Source organism: Syngnathus scovelli, chromosome 7 (genome assembly GCF_024217435.2).
Source record: "Syngnathus scovelli strain Florida chromosome 7, RoL_Ssco_1.2, whole genome shotgun sequence".
NCBI classification, from domain to species: domain Eukaryota; kingdom Metazoa; phylum Chordata; class Actinopteri; order Syngnathiformes; family Syngnathidae; genus Syngnathus; species Syngnathus scovelli.
Genome location: NC_090853.1, coordinates 13,414,585 through 13,431,808, shown reverse-complemented (window position 1 = coordinate 13,431,808; position 17,224 = coordinate 13,414,585). Strand labels below are relative to the sequence as shown.

The following is a 17,224-nucleotide window of genomic DNA, read 5'->3' as shown; positions in this document are numbered from 1 at the left end:
TATAATCTTTTGAGGTTATGGGCTTTAGTTCCTCTTACCTACTGATGTGTCTAACAATGAATTTTCACCAACATGAGATCAAATGTGTAATCAAACCTGATGGAATTTAGACAGCCTGTATTATGTGATGTGTGGTGCATGATTCATATTAGTAGTTCTGGTCTGGTGTTTCTCCTGCTTTTACTAGAATCAAACTGATTGGAAAACTTTGGGTACCCCTTTACTCATTGATATTATTGAGCTGCATTTGACATTTTGTGGGTGTCTACTGACTTGTTGGCTGTTTTGCTTGCAGGATAAACGTAATGTCAACTGCTCAAGGCAAAACAAAACCATCCATCCATCCATTTTCCGAACCGCTTAGTCCCCACAGGGGTCGCGGGCGTGCTGGAGCCTATCCCAGCCGTCATGGGGCAGTAGGCGGGGGACACCCTGAACCGGTTGCCAGCCAATCGCAGGGCACACAGAGACAGACAACCATTCGAACTCGCACTCACACCTAGGGACAATTTGGAGTGATCAATCGGCCTACCAAGCATGTTTTTGGAATGTGGGAGGAAACCGGAGTGCCCGGAGAAAACCCACGCGGGCTCGGGAGAACATGCAAACTCCGCACAGGGAGGGCCGGAGGTGGAATCGAACCCGCACCCTCCTAACTGTGAGGCGGACGTGCTACCCAGTGCGCCACCGAGCCGCCGCAAAACAAAACCCCCCACCTTATTTAGATTTCCCTTGTTAGGTTCAAAGTGCTAACTGAATATCTGAATAAGAGAAAAGGATCAGCAGACAAAAAACAAGTGAGGCAGAATATTGAGTCTTTTCTCGCGAGGAGTGCATTCAGACTTACAGCAATCCGACTACACTAAAAATCTGTTTTACACTCCTCGCTCTTTTTATTTGGAATGCCCTACCCACAGTGTGAGATGATTAGCCCTTAAGGGGGGGGGGGGGGGGGGGGGGGAAGAGATTGTGGCTTCGTCTCGTAAGAAACAAAAAGTAACGCACAAAGTGTTGCGTGCAGATATGGCTATATCAGCAAAACAGTTTAAGCGATATTCTGAGAGATAAAAAGAGAAAGTGTCGTTCTTTAACAAAGATCAGAAGGTTCATGACGCATTGTTTGACGTGTTGTTTTCACGATCTGTTCTGGTGGACGCTGAGCTGTCAGCAGCATCTTGTTTGACACAACCGTCATCTCGCCCCTGACCCAGCCGTAATCCTTCTGTTCTGTTGTACAAGATAAGAATAAGCAAGGCAAAGCAGCAAGCATACTGAACAGTAATATTGTGAATAAGTACTCATTAGAGAACGCATGATAACATATATATACAATTTTTCTAACAATTCCCCCGTTTATCATAAGTTCTCGGGGACTAACTTATCACCCATATGGCCACTTCAAAAGATTTTCAGCCAAGGGATCACATTTCGCAAGAACTAACTTACACTTGGGAGGAAATTGAGTCTTAATCGTCAAAGCCAGAGTCACGAAACAAATCGGACAGGTTTACCACAATGGATTCGCTGACAGAGTCGTCACTAGAGAAAGAACTCCCGTCGATCGAAAGGTCATCCCTTTGGAGTAACGGAAAAGTCTCAGCTGGTGGAGAGATAGCAGTTGTAATTAGCTTAATAATTAAGGATCGGAGACAAGGAATGCAGCAACATCCACACAGGGTTAAAATGGCAGAGAAAACGGCAATGGAGACCAGGACCGAGGAAACCAGGGTGCGGTACTTTCCGAACACGTTCAACCAGTCGGTCCAAACCTCCGTGTTCACCCCACTGTGTTCCTTCATCCTCCCATTCAAGGTCCTCAGACCCTCAATGGCCCGGGACAGGCTTCCGTCGGCTGCAGTATTATTTGGAATAAATGTGCAACATTGCTCACCAAACATGGCGCAGACACCGCCCTCTTTTGAGAGTAGCATGTCAAGGGCCATTCGATTCTGGAAAGCCATGAGGGAAGTAGCGGCCAGTTGAGAGTGGACCGCCTTGAAACTCGCCTCGGTCTAGTTTCCAAGCCTCTGCACGTTGTAGTGGATGTAGTTAATCCTGTCAACATTTTTGTTAAGAGTACACCACCAACACAGGGCGGATTCAAAACCAGCTGCTATCTGATTCACCAGCTTATACTCATCCGGTACTCCTCTAGGAACACCAATGGCGTCTATGTAAGTTGGATTAACTGCGCCCTGCCATTCGGCGTTTCGCTTCGTTCTCGGCCAGTATTCGGGCACTACGGACTTAGCAAAAGATGTTAGATCATAAGACATTGGTATCAAATGAACAGGAAACAATAGGCCTAACAAAGCGCAAATTCCAGAGCTGTTTAAAGGCAACCTATCATAAAGTTTTTTACTATTACACCAAAACCAAATATCACTACGAGCAATGGGCAAAAAGGGGCAGTGACATTGGTCATGGACCCACACCATGGAGTAGGTAGGGCGCCGAGCTTCTCACCGGTACCAGGTAATCTAATGCATGTAAAATTACCCTTATCTACATCGGACGAAAAAAGGGGTTTATATTTTGTCATAGAGGCAACAGGGTAAACCTTATCCCATTTAAAACAATCATGAGTGGGTGAAATGGATGAGTTTAACATTAAAACAACAGCACACTTAGGAACTATATTTGCAAGTATTTTCAAAAGAGGTCTTGGACCCATACATGCAATGCAACTGGTGTTAGCCATTTTTGCGGCTTGCTCAGCCATAAGAAGCCAGTTGTTGGTTTGACCGCTTATTCCTGTGGAAGCTACAAAATAGCTGTCTATATCAGTGAGGAGCATACTTGTGATTTTTGCTCCTGCTGACAAGGTGTAATTATTTGTAACGGGACGGTCTGCGATCGACATTGTTTTATTAAGGCAAATAGCAATAGGAAAGTGAGGATCGATTCCAGAGGACCAGGCCCACAGTTGAAAACCCCAACAAAAAGTGTCAAACAAGGTGGCATTTGGAGGACGAATTTGACCATCAGGGAGTGTAAGAGTCAAAAGGAGGCTTGTGCCCTGATTCTTCAAAGTCACTCGTTTAGCAAAGAACACAGCCTCTTAACTGGAACCAGAGAGCGGGGTGACCATTTCGAAACCTTTCAAACTTTTCATTGGTAAAATAATAGAAGAAGATGTATTAGGAGCCACAGTAAACATTAATGAGTTATTGTAAGTCCAAGACAAAAGCCATGGTACGCAAGTTGGAACGCGGACGGTTTCTGGTGTACAAACAACATGATCAAAAGGGGATTTTGTGTTGCGCTCATGTCTAGCAATTTTTCCCCATGAGCCATATTGATTAGAATCAGCGTTGGTAGTTGCCCGAGAGAAGAATGTTCGAGGCTCATGGTACTCTATCCCTCCAAATAAAATAACCCCCGAAAAAAAATACAATGGTAACACAAACCAGCAAAAGCAACCAAAAACACATGGCAGACTTTGCGCAGGCCACAGCCGGATTAAAGTACTCACCAAATGACTCTCTAATGCTCATGTTTTTGGATCTCCTCAGAGTCAACACCCTGAGCTTCGGGTTGGTGTCTTGGAAATTGGCTTCTGCTAGCTTTCGTGTCAACCCTGGATCTTGGCACCAGGATCAGGCACTATTACCAGACTTTGCTCACCTTCCGTACTTAGGTTGGGTCTGCGGAGATCACCTTTTTACAATAAGATAAATGCAGAAAACAAATAAATGCAGAAAAAAAACAATATTTTTTCCCTTCACATTTATGTAATTGGATATAAACAATATGTATTGTCTGAAGCGGATACAATGGAGTCGGGAACTTTCCTCTCTGAGGTCTTAAATTGCCTCGTGAAAAAGCTGCAAAACCATATGTCGTATAAATAGCTTCAACTTGTTTCACCATACCCCCCGTCGAGACATGGGTGACCCCATGACTCGAAATAGCAGCCCATTTGAACAAGTTACGAGGCAAGACAGGTTTGCCCAAAGGTCACACAAAAAGACCATCAGTGTTTTTAGTTGCACCCCGTTTTTTCCATCGAATCATGATCAGTGAGAGACGAGAGGACATGGAGCAGGCCTTCTGCAGCGGCCTTAGCGGATTTGTCAGCAAAAGCATTACCAAGAGAAACAGGATCAGATCTTGCAGTGTGAGCAGCACATTTGCAAACCGCCACCTTTAAAGGTAGCTGGACAGCGTCCAAAAGTTGAGTTAGTAATGTGGAATGGGTGACGGGCTTCCCTGTAGAAGTTATCATGACACGGTTGCTCCACTGCTGAGCAAAAACGTGCACTGTAGCAAAAGCATACTGACTATCAGTCCAGATAGTGACGGACTTGTTTGCAAACAATTTGCAGGCCCCAGTCAAAGCAATGAGCTCAGCGGCCTGTGCTGACATATAGGATGGCAGTTTAGCAGCCTCCAAGACTTCGTCGGCGGCATACCCAGTAAGGGTCACACCAGATTCATTTTCTTAGAAGACCCATCAACAAAACCCACATGACCATCTGGCAGAGGCGTATCTTCCAAATCAGGCCGAGCCTTTGCAATCTGTTGGGCAGCATCGACACAATCATGGAATCCGCCGTCGTCAGGAAGGGGAATGAGAGTGGCAGGATTGAGAACAGCTGAGACAGCAACGTAGCCATGCAAGAAAGATGACGTGCAGGCGACAGAAAAGTCACTCACTCACTCACTCACTCACTCACTCACTCACTCACTCACTCACTCACTCACTCACTCACTCACTCACTCACTCACTCAATCAATCTGACAATCTGACAATCTGACAATCAATCAATCAATCAATCAATCAATCAATCAATCAATCAATCAATCAATCAATCAATCAATCAATTAATCAATCAATCAATCAATCAATCAATCAATCAATCACACAGGTGTTAACTAATTTGTAATTATATTGCAAGCAATTCCTAATCCTACTTTACCTTTGTATAAGGCACAGGTGTCAAATTGTGCTTCATATTCATGTCATTACTCGAATTGCAAATTATCTTCCCTCTTAATAATGTTGTAAGTTTAAATATTAGACCAGTTTGTATTTGTCTGATTTGAAAGCGAGTTACTCGTCAGCTTGTTTTGCAACTCCCACAATATGAGGCGCTCACACATCTACTCGGGTATGACAGTCATACCGGCCCTCCAAAAGAAGCCATGACTACACCGCGGCCCTTGAACAAATGAGTTTGACACCCCTGGCACAAGGGATAGCCTTCTCATTGATCAATCGCGTATCTTAAATCATGCTTTTCCTCCTTTGAAGCGACTATGTACTTCAAACCCAAACGGCACCATTTTATAGGGAAAAATTTGTCGAATTTATTCGTTGTCGACATAATACTGGTCGCAAATTTGCATGTAGAGCATTTTTGATTTGTTGATCATAGACATCAGTTGAACACTCTTTCTAGTCTGTGTCTAAAGTCTTCAACCAACTTATCTTGTTTTTGTTTAGTTCGGCCAATGTCTGTGTAATTTGCTCTACGTTGGAATTTTATTTTTATCCTGCCCAATAGTTGGTCAATTTGTATTTGTAATGGCACCCCGTTATATTCCAATGGACGGCCCTGGAGATCAAAAGGACTCCAGGTGCCTTTAACGCTTGCCCGATGTTTGGTTAAGGATGCCATGAAAACCTGTTGTACTTCATCACCTCTCAAATTATAGGAAGCAATGAGTTGTTTAATTTGGGGTACAAAGACGGAAAGGATGGTTCGCTTTGCCGTGCCACAACATCTGTCTTTGTAATTTGATCATTTTTCTCATCTTCATTCATCACATTCTTAGCTGCGATTCTTAAGCGAGCTCGCGCTGACACTGTGTCATCATCTTCCTGTCTGTGCAACAGCAAGTTCTTTTTTATCTTTTCTTCGTCTTCCTTATCTTTCAATTTTCCTCTCATCTGGGAAAATGAGAATGTAATTTTGCTTTTTAATTTTTAATTTTAAGTCTTGCAAAATTGCTATATCCTTACTGCACCGAGATAAACTGTTAAACATATCTTTAAACAAAAACAATCTATGCTCCTGCAGAGACTCTTCAAAATGGGACCCAAATGTCAGATTACAAATCAAACCTCCTCCTTCACTCTCACATTTTTTGATAGAACAGTCTACTTAGCTAGACACTGTCATATCGTACTAAATAATGGCCTGCAAATTAAATATAATGTTGTTGCTGTGGTCCCTCAAAACATGTGACTAGAATTTGGACAATTACTAACCCCCATCAATTGATAAATTATCTCCTCACTAAAGTCCTAGCCTGTTAACCTATGTGCATCAAGAAGACATTTGCAATGCAGGGGATTAGAGAATAATAATAACACCAGTGATTTCTAATCATTAACCTAATTTTATCTAGGTCTACAATGTATGTTTTCTCTTACTCTCACATTTTTATGAGGGTTGGGCACTCTCCTCGTCGGATGAGTTTCTGCCCACAACCGTCATATTATTCTATAATTTCTAATGTTTACATTTAACAATGCAAATCTGATAAACCATTGTCTAGCACACCGTTTTCGTGCACCAATTTAGCGCAATTCCAACCTTTATAACGAACTGATACACAAAGACAAACATACACAGAAACAAACACACGGGCCCACAACATAGACATGACAATCTTCCCAGCTGATAACAAGGGTGGGGGGAGCAACTGAAGTGCGGAGAGCCTCGCCACCGCCACGTCGCATAATGCAACCCACCTCTGTCCAAAATATGCATTTGTCAAGATATTTTATATTTTCGGTGTCGACCTCTTCCATCAATTTCCAATCTTTGCATTTTAATTCATGTCGGGGTAGCAGCTTTTGTTTGCTATTTGATTTTCCCATGGTTTATTTTCTAAATTTCGGAGTTGGCAATTCGAATGGCACCTACAGTGTCCTAAAGCCAACTTTATTCACAGGACAGTGGTTAAATGTTCGATGTGTGGCGAGTCTCTTTTCACCTTCCCGGAGGAAGCAGAGAGTCCTTGCTTTCATCCACACAAAGCCACTGTTTACAATCCTGTGTTGTTTACATAGAGGAGAGCTCAAATGAGGTCACTCTCAGTCAAACCATACACACACACACAATGCGCACTTTTATCGTCTCACAGGCAAGCAGGGGAGTCCACCCTCCCGTGGATTTTAACAAACTCTTTAACCTTCCTATTGTGTAAGAAAACTTATTTTGCCTTTTTCTTGAAGTAGATATAAAACCTATCTTTTCATGGATAAATGAGCCAAACCAGCTAAACAAGAGTTAAGAAAAACACCACAGATGGCAGCAGAAAGCTAACACATTAGGAAGGTTAAGTTAGGAGGCCCCACGACACCTCAGTGGAATTTAACTGCTCCAAATTACCTGTACTTTTTAGAAAACAGAGGAGTCCGCCCTCCCGTGGAATTTAACTGACTTTTACGTCAGGGGACTCCACCATCCCCTGCAGAATTTAACTGTTTCTAATTGCACTTGATAGGGTCTAGAATTGTCAAGGTTTTAAGTGACCTCTTGTCACTGTACTTTCATTACTTTCAACAGAATCAAGATTCGTACTCACAGTCTGCTGGGCCTTCTCCTCGGATGATCTCGTCAACCACTCCGGCGTCCAGCTGACTGATCGAGTCAGCCCTGTGAAAAGGGTTTCCTCTATATGCCTTGGCCAAGGACTTGTCCTGGGTCGAAAAGTCAGCTGGAATCCCGAAATAGGTCTATTGAGACCCCGGAACGAGCCCCCAAAAATCTGTTAGGTTCAAAGTGCTAACTGAATATCTGAATAAGAGAAAAGGATCAGCAGACAAAAAACAAGTGAGGCAGAATATTGAGTCTTTTCTCGCGAGGAGTGCATTCAGACTTACAGCAATCCGACTACACTAAAAAGCTGTTTTACACTCCTCGCTCTTTTTATTTGGAATGCCCTACCCACAGTGTGAGATGATTAGCCCTTAGGGGGGGGGGGGGGAAGAGATTGTGGCTTCGTCTCGTAAGAAACAAAAAGTAACGCACAAAGTGTTGCGTGCAGATATGGCTATATCAGCAAAACAGTTTAAGCGATATTCTGAGAGATAAAAAGAGAAAGTGTCGTTCTTTAACAAAGATCAGAAGGTTCATGACGCATTGTTTGACGTGTTGTTTTCACGATCTGTTCTGGTGGACGCTGAGCTGTCAGCAGCATCTTGTTTGACACAACCGTCATCTCGCCCCTGACCCAGCCGTAATCCTTCTGTTGTGTTGTACAAGATAAGAATAAGCAAGGCAAAGCAGCAAGCATACTGAACAGTAATATTGTGAATAAGTACTCATTAGAGAACGCATGATAACATATATATACAATTTTTCTAACACCCTTTTTTCAGGTCAGCAGGTTATTGAAGAGCAGCGACGTCGTCTGGCGGAGCTCAAGCAGAGAGCCGCAGAAGAGGCTCAGTGCCAGTGGGAGGCGCTCCATGGCCTGCAGCCTCACCTCATCACCTCCACGCCCTCCTACTCCCCAATAATAACCTACAGTCCCGCACTGAGTCACAAGTCTACAGGCCCCCCTCCTCTGGTCCAACACTCCATCCTGCACCACCATCCGGCATCAGCCGGAGAGCAGGCCTACGACACCCTGAGCTTAGAGAGCTCTGACAGTATGGACACCAGCGTGTCCACAGGAAACAACTCCGCCTGCTCACCTGATAATTTGTCCAGGTACCCACGACACCCTCAACAAGTCATAATACTAATGACTGTTGCTTGTACTAATAACTGATGGCAGAAAATCAAACTAGTTTTGTAATAGACTGCGCATTTAAGGCATTTGAGAAAGTGCACAAAATAGCAATTAGGCGAGGGTTTCAGCAAGCACTGTAACAGAGAATAGGTTTTAAAAAAAAAATCACAATTGGTGAATCTTTGAGTAGTGAACCATTAATGCCATCAGTATACAGTATAACCCTCATGGGCAGTGCTATGTCAACACATTCATTAATAATGAGAGAGAAGCCTAGGATTCGGAATAATTCCATTTAACCGTTTTATGACAAATTCTGTCAGGCACACAGACAAAAGCATCCACAGGCACCATTTCCCAGACTGCTCCCCAGACATTAGCTGCATGTTTTAATTTGGGGACCATCTATTGGAAGCACGTTGTGTTCACTGCAGGATGCGCCCAACTGTACCCACTGTTCACAGCTTTGTTGAAGCTCACAAGACATAACCGTACTAGTAAAATATTTTAAATAACTTTATAGCGTTTGTGCACTAATTAAAAGTGCACATTGTTACACATGTTAACTGTTTCCCTACTGTATGTAGTGTAGCTAAAATGTTCATATTTCCAACCTCAGGCTGCCCAAGTGAATTCTCGTGTACAAACCTGAATATATTGAAATCAGACACTGCCACCTTCACTCTGATTTCAAAGGGAAAAGGCATTTGATAAAACCCCAAATATCTCTGAATCGATTTGAATGCAAATGCTGTGTTTTTCTTTCCGCCACAAGTGTTGGAGGACCGGAGGCTCAGAAGATTGAAGAGATGGAGAAAATGCTGAAGCAGGCACAGATGGAGAAAGCCAGACTTATTGAATTTCGGGTAAGTGCCATTCCAACACAGCCGTGATGTGATCGTACATGTGATTGTCTGGAATCAGATTTTGGTGATTGATGACTTTTTGTAGTGATGCTATCAATAAGGCCGAATGATTCAATATTGTAATTTAGTTATTTCATTCATTTTTATTGGCCTTTTCATCAGTTCATTTTGTCACTCTGTGCCTTGAATGTGCTGATACAGTGTTGAAATTCCTGTCAGAATGAATAGCCAATATGCCAATAGTGTTTTGACAAGCATTATATATATTGAATTTGATTACAAAGTGTAGTCTAGTCCAGAGTATTGGATGAAATAGCTCTCTTTCAGGAACAGGAGAGCTTCACTCGCCATCAGATGTTGGAGGAAGAGCGGAAAAGGAGGGAAGAAGCAGAAAAAAGACTGCAGGATGAAACTCTCCACCGACAGCAGCTGGTGGAGAAGGAAGTTAAGTTGAGGGCCAAGAACTTCTCTCAGGTCAGTAAAAGGAGACCTAAATGTAAATGTGTGACACAAAAAGGCCTCTCCTCCAAATCGGTAGCTGCGTTCCTTAGGATTGTTTGGAAGGAGGGCTGAGGGGGCTAGAAAAGACCGAGTCCGGCGGGTAGCCTGAATGGCAAACACACGGATCTTTAAATAGCCATTCAGGTGGCCACAGTTGAGGCGAGGGCGGCCATAGGGCTTGCGCCAATGGAGCAGGGTCGGAGGGCGGCTGCATGGGAAATAGCATACCAGCTCTGGCGAAGCCCTGAAGCTGACTCAGCGAACCCCTAGGGTTCGATCGAACCCAGGTTAAGAACCACTGCTGTAAGTATTACACTCGTGGTTAAAGGTGGGTTCATCAATGATGAATGAATCAATGAGAATCAATGATGATTGATTTGGACAATTCTATACCAATCGTTGACGGGCTGATTAAAAGGGCCAGATGTGGCTCACAGGCCGTAGTTTGGCCACCCCTGTTGTAAGTTGAAAAGTTGCATGAGAAATGCATTGCACCTTCTCTGAGGCGGGGTTTAAGAAATGTTTCTGATACAGTGAAATGCAATGTAAACATGAAAATGTTACATATACTTTATTAGAAAAACAACACTAGATTAGTAAATGATGAGCAACCGTCACATGTTCTTCATAGCTCTCTTTTATTCCTTCTGTTCTCCATGCGTCCAGGCCCGTCCCATGACACGCTACCTGCCAATTAGGAAAGAGGAGTTTGACCTTCGTGCCCACATTGAGACGTCAGGCCACAGTGTGGACACCTGCTACCACATCATACTCACTGAGAAGATGTGCAAGGGCTACCTGGTCAAGATGGGAGGAAAGATCAAGTCATGGAAGAAACGCTGGTTTGTCTTTGACCGCCTCAAAAGAACCTTCTCATACTATATGGGTAAGAACAATTATCTGGAAAACTCCTCGTACATTTGAAATTCTCTGTATTATTTAGATTCACTCCTTCCTGCCTCGTTATATAAAATGAAAGCGATCAGATTATTCAAGTAATCGATACCGATAGAATAATCAATTAAGTCAAGTCACGATAGAATAATCAATTACAAAAATATTTGATGGGATAGTCTTATTTGAATTTGATTTGTACCTTATAGATTAGGGTTTTCCCTAATAATCTTATGGTCTTGACATCAAAAGGACAATTTTTTTATATGGTATATCATACAGAGCCATATTTTGTTGACAAAGAGCTTCGTCATATATTTTGTTGTTTTTGTGAGTACATTGCTTTCCAGATGTTTTGTGCATCCAATCTTCTGGGAAGGACAGGGTATAAAATGGCTTCAAATATGAATGATAACCTTAAAAATGTGTGTCTGACTCAGACATGTATGTAGCAGTCAGTTTTATCCAAAATGATGTCTAAACATGTATGCTCAATCCAAACAGTCAGCTTGTGGCACAGTGACTGATGTGCCAACGTGAGCCTTGGGACATTTGTTCACTTTCAGCCCTTGAAGTCATCTGAAGGTTCCGCTTAAAGCCTCTTAAAGCGCACCTAGTTTCAAGTGAGGAGGTGCGTTGAGATTACTCACGCTGTCATCAAAATGCGCGAGGCGGTGGCGCTCTCCGAAGAGGCTGATTGAGATGCAACACTTGCCCTTGTCTCTTGACCTTGAACAATAAGTAACGGGAAGTGACACGCCCACATTGTGAAGGCTGTTAATTCCTGCTGATCTTTCCGTACTGCAACGTAGCGTTTTGGTCTCAATCAAATGAGATGCAAACGCGAGGCTATTTGAATGCTAAACAGATAATAGCGGCGTATTAAAATATTCCTCGAAATGTAGTGCATCGCTACCTACTATTCTTTAAGTTGTCTTGTGGAGTGTTTGTGCCTGGAGGTAGAACTGTGTTCCTCACCGCTTTCTTACTGCACTTCTGCAGTGGCTGATGAAACAAAGTGCAATCGTGTACCAGAGTAGCGCAAGAAGCCAGTCAAATCCAAGCATACAATAAGAGCAGCTTTTACTTGGAAAAGAGAGAGCCAGAAATGCTGTGATTGTCGTTTTTTATCCATCAATGCAAACATGCTCGTCATCGAACTTGGACTTGTGTCACATGATGACATTGTAAAATTCAAGGTGTAACTGACTCCATTGGAAAAGTCATGATGTGTTATTTTCAAATCTTTTCATGAAATCATTCTGCCTTTCCCCCTTCAGACAAACATGAGACTAAGCTGAAGGGTGTGATCTACTTCCAGGCTATCGAAGAGGTTTATTATGATCACCTCCGCAGCGCCACAAAGGTATGCTGTTATTTCAAATCCAACTTCATTCCCTCATTTATCTTTGCAGTTGTTCTATCTATAGTTGTTCTTGTTATTGCACACACCATTCTTTGCTCTTTCCTTCTATTTTGGCACGTTTGCTTCAGCCGGTTATTCTCACGCCTAGAGGAGCTTTTTCAACTTGAATCCGACGAGTGTATGTATCCACCACACTGTCATCCCCGTGGTTGGAAAGCTGCCAGTAAATGAGAATGACTGAAACCTGAAATTCAAGATTCAAGATTCAAGATTCAAGAGTTTTTTATTCGCCATGTTTGAGCGTGCCAAACAAGGAATTTGACTTCGGTAAATCACAGCCTCTGTTCAACATTTAGGTGACTAACAACAACACTCAGGACATGTGAAGAACGAAAGATATTCTCAAACACCCCCTGATCTTAAACTCCCAAGAGGGCAAGGAAAAAACTCAAAACTCCAGCTAGAGGAAATGAGAAACCTTGAGAAGAGACCACAGATGGGAGGGTCCCTCTTCTAGGATGACCAGGCTGCAATGGATGCAGAGAGGACACATAGTACAAACAGTGTAGACAAAAAAGGTGTGGCAAGCGGGATGTTATTGCACAGTAATGACTCTGAGACTCTAAGAGTGGTGTGAGTTCATCAGAGCGACAGCCTGGGGAAAGAAGCTGTCTCTGTGTCTGCTGGTTTTAGTGTACAGAGCTCTATAACGGCGTCCGGAGGGGAGTAGTTCAAACAGGCTGCAACCTGGGTGCGAAGGGTCTGTTGAGATGTCACTTGCACGTTTCCTGGTCCTGGACAGGTACAAGTCTTGGATAGATGGGAGGTTGATTCCAATTATCTTTTCTGCAGTCCTTATTGTCCGTTGCAGTCTGTGCTTGTCTTGTTTGGAGGCCGATCCAAACCAGACAGTGATGGAGGTGCAGAGGACAGACTGGATGATGGCAGTGTAGAAGGTCTTCAGCAGCTCCCGTGGCAGGTTGAACTTCTTGAGCTGTCTCAGGAAGTACAGCCTCTGCTGGGCCTTCTTGCGGACAGAGTCTATGTGGCCGGTCCATTTCAGGTCCCGAGAGATTGTGGTTCCCAGGAACTTGAAGGTGTCTGTGGAGAGAATAGTATTACTGCGGATAGTGAGGGGTGAAAGTGGTGAAGGGCCTCGCCTGAAGTCCACTGTCATCTCCACGGTCTTGAGCGGGTTCAGGTCCAGGTGGTTTTGGCTGCACCAGTGGACCAGCCGCTCCACCTCCTGTCTGTACGCAGTCTCATCACCGTTCTGGATCAGTCCGATGAGAGTGGTGTCGTCTGCATACTTCAGGAGCTTCACGGAAGAGTCACTTGCGGAGAAATCGTTGGTGTAGAGGGAGAAGAGCAGTGGGGAGAGGACGCATCCCTGAGGGGCTCCAGTGTTGGTAGTCAGGGTGTCAGATGTGATGCTCCCCAGCCTCACACGCTGTCTCCTGTTGGTCAGGAAGCTGGTGATCCACTGACAGGTGGAGGCAGGCACCGCAAGCTGGATGAGCTTCTGTTGGAGGATGTCAGGAGCGATGGTGTTGAACGCCGAGCTGAAGTCCACAAACAGGATCCTGGCGTACTTTCCTGGGGTGTCCAGGTGTTGCAGGATGTAGTGCAGTCCCATGTTGACCGCATCATCTACCGACCTGTTTGCCCGGTAGGCAAACTGGTGGGGGTCCAGCAGGGGGCCCGTGACATCCTTCAGGTGGTTCAGTACTAACCTCTCGAAAGATTTCATGACCACAGATGTCAGTGCAACAGGTCTATAGTCATTCATACCTGTGATGGCGGGCTTCTTGGCCACTGGAACGATGGTGGAGCTCTTGAAGCACGAGGGCACCTCACACAGCTCCAGGGAACGGTTGAAGATCCGTGCAAAGGTGGGCGCCAGCTGCTCAGCGCAGACTTTCAAGCAGGAAGGTGACACGCCGTCTGGGCCCGGTGCCTTCCTGATCTTTTGTCTCCGGAACATCTGGCGCACTTCCTCCTCGCGAATCTGGAGTGCGGGCGCGGCCTCTGCAAGAGAGAGAGTCGGTGACCACGGTGATGGAGGTGTGGACAGAGCAGTTGTGGGGGGAGGTGAGTATGTGGATTGTGTGGATTGTGCTGCAGGAGGTCCCGTTGTGTGGGAGGACCGATCAAACCTGCAGTAGAACCTGTTTAGCTGGTCAGCGAGCCTTGGGCTCTCCACAGGACGGGGGGTTCGTTTCTTGAAGCCCGTGATGCTCTGCAGGCCTTTCCACACTGTTGAGGGATCAGGATTGGCAGAGAGGTGTCTCTCCAGGCTCTCCCCGTAACACCTCCTGGCTTTCCTGACCTCTCGGTTCAGTGTGTTTCTGGTCTGCTTGAACAGGTCCCGGTCGCCGCTCCTGTAGGCCTCCTCCTTGACTTTGCGCAGCCTCCTAAGGTTCGGTGTAAACCAAGGTTTGTCGTTGTTGTACGTGCAGAAGGTCTTAGTCTGCACACACAGATCCTCACAAAAACTGATGTATGATGTGACAGTGTCAGTGAGTTCATGCAAGTCTGAATTTGCAGCATCAAAAACACTCCAATCGGTGCAGTCAAAGCAGGCTTGGACGTCCTGCCTTGACTCCACTGTCCACTTCCTGACAGTCCTCACCACAGGCTTAGAAGTTTTTAGTTTCTGTCTGTAGGCAGGGACCAGATGAACTAGACAGTGGTCCGAGAGTCCTAAAGCTGCACGAGCCACAGAGTGGTATGCATCCTTAATTACGGTGTAGCAGTGGTCCAGTGTCTGTGCCCCTCTGGTGGGACACGTTATGTGCTGTCTGTATCTGGGGAGTTCGTGTGCGAGGTTCGCCCTGTTAAGATCACCCAGAACAATGATTAGTGAATTTGGTAGAAGTTTCTCCATATCTGTCACCTGGTCAGCCAGCATCTGCGTGGCTTCACTCGCACGTGCGTGTGGTGGGATGTAAACAGCCGCCATGACGATCGAGGAGAACTCCCGTGGTGAATAGAACGGCCGGCAGTTTATGAAAAGTGTTTCTAGGAGAGGGCTGCAAAACTCTTTCAACACCATGACATCGGTACACCAACGTTCATTAATGTAGAAACAGAGACCACCTCCCTTTGATTTTCCGGAGAGCTCCGCGCTGCGATCTGCACGCGTTAGCCGAAACCCAGCTAACTCCATGGCGTGGTGGGGGGTTCGTTCGCTAAGCCACGTCTCAACAAAACACAGCGCGGCGGATCTGCTGAAGTCCGTGTTCCTTGAAGTGAGGAGCAGCAGTTCGTCCATCTTGTTCGCCAGGGAGCGGACATTCGCCAGATGAATTGACGGTAGGGCAGAACGGAACCCTCTTTGCCTCAGCTTTACGAGGGCTCCCGCTCGTTTTCCGCGTCGCCGCCGTCGCGCTAGCTTGTATAGCACCGCCGCTCCGGCTAAAATCTCCGACAAACAATCTGAATCAAAGAGAACAGGAGAGAAAATACCAGAAGAAGACTGACCGATGTTTAACAGTGCTTCTCTAGTAAAAGTGATCCGGGATGGACAGCAGAAGACACAGAAAACACACAAAATAAGACAAAGAAACAGAGAGCGACTCACCGTGGCAGCCATCCGCGGCGCCATCAGATGAAATCTTCAAATTGGATTTACGTCTCAGTGTGTTTTGTTTGATCTGTTAATTCTGCTTGTTCCCTCTGCCCTCCCTCTTTTTCCCGGACCTCATCTGAATGTCATGTCTAGAATACAGTTTCTCACTTATATAAAACTTAAGATTGACCCCTATATTTATGAAGTGAGACACTTGTTTAGTTTTACTTTTGTTTCTAAAGAAATGTGCAGTACTGTGCAAAAGTAGCATTCTATTACTTGTTCCAGTTATTGTGATCTATGTTTGCCATAAACACTCCCCTTCAAAAGCACTGGAACAATGAGGCCATTTTTTTTTTTTCCTGTACAATATTAAACATATTTGTGTTTGACGAACTGAATATAGGAGCTTTTATTTTCAGGTAATTGGTAAAAAAGATGACATCTTATTTGCTTATTATTCCAATAATAATCACTTAGTTTCAGTTTTGGATTATGCATTACATGATGTTTTGTAAAACAAAGGAGTCTTTTATGAAGCTGAGAAAAGTAACATGTCACATGTACAGCAGAGGAAAACAACAGCAGTTGATGAGAGAAACATTGTAAGAGTTGTTAAGAATATTAATAGGAGCCATATAACACAAAATCAAGTTTTTTTTTAGCTTTTAGCCATGTTAAAATGTTGAGTCATCACTAAATCATCACGTAACAGGGCGACCAAATGCAGCTTGGACCAGGGTTTATTGAAGCGAAAAGTGTGGTGGAGGAGAGGATGAGGGGAACAGACAGGCAGAACATAGAAGGACTAACAGGGTAGCAAACAGGCAAGAACAAACAGGAAAACGGGGCTAACGGGCGGGCGAACAGGGGCAGACTAACAGGGGCAGGCTGACAGGCAGGACCAACCAGGACTGGCAAACAGGGGGGTTAACAGGACGATCTTACAGGGAGTGACACGCAGACAGGACTTAAATACAAGAACGGGGATTACAATAATTACGGGTAGGACATACGCGGGGAGGGGTGAGTGCACAGAAACTTGAACGAACTCCATGACAACAATGTGACACGCGGCTACGAGAGGAGGTGTGGATGAGTTCCACCGAGGAGCGGAGACGTAATATGCTCTTAAAACTGACAAGCTTACCTGTGAAAGTCAGTGGCAGCAACATTGTATGGCTTCCTCTGAGACGGACTCACAAAACTTAAAGAACACGATGCAGCAGCAAAATGAGTCCTGAAGTCTTCTAATATTTCAGCATTGGAACTTTATTCTTCTACTGTATCATTCTATTGTTGTAATATTGTGAAACAGAGGGAAAGTAAAGT

General features: G+C 44.7%; 1 protein-coding gene across 16 annotated transcripts in view; it reads left to right on the top strand.

The window, feature by feature from the left end:
• Window positions 1-17,224, top strand: part of phldb1b (pleckstrin homology-like domain, family B, member 1b) — a 154,998-nt gene that overhangs the window by 131,798 nt on the left and 5,976 nt on the right. For 13 of the 16 annotated variants that reach the window (XM_049725637.2, XM_049725640.2, XM_049725638.2 and 10 more), the window contains 6 exons: window positions 7,524-7,691; window positions 8,339-8,672; window positions 9,470-9,560; window positions 9,888-10,034; window positions 10,728-10,947; window positions 12,236-12,321. In XM_049725637.2, coding sequence (XP_049581594.1) covers window positions 7,524-7,691; window positions 8,339-8,672; window positions 9,470-9,560; window positions 9,888-10,034; window positions 10,728-10,947; window positions 12,236-12,321 — 1,046 coding nt within the window. The remainder of the gene's footprint in view (window positions 1-7,523; window positions 7,692-8,338; window positions 8,673-9,469; window positions 9,561-9,887; window positions 10,035-10,727; window positions 10,948-12,235; window positions 12,322-17,224) is intronic. The other 3 variants (XM_068651425.1, XM_049725643.2, XM_049725646.2) reach the window with 1 other exon arrangement.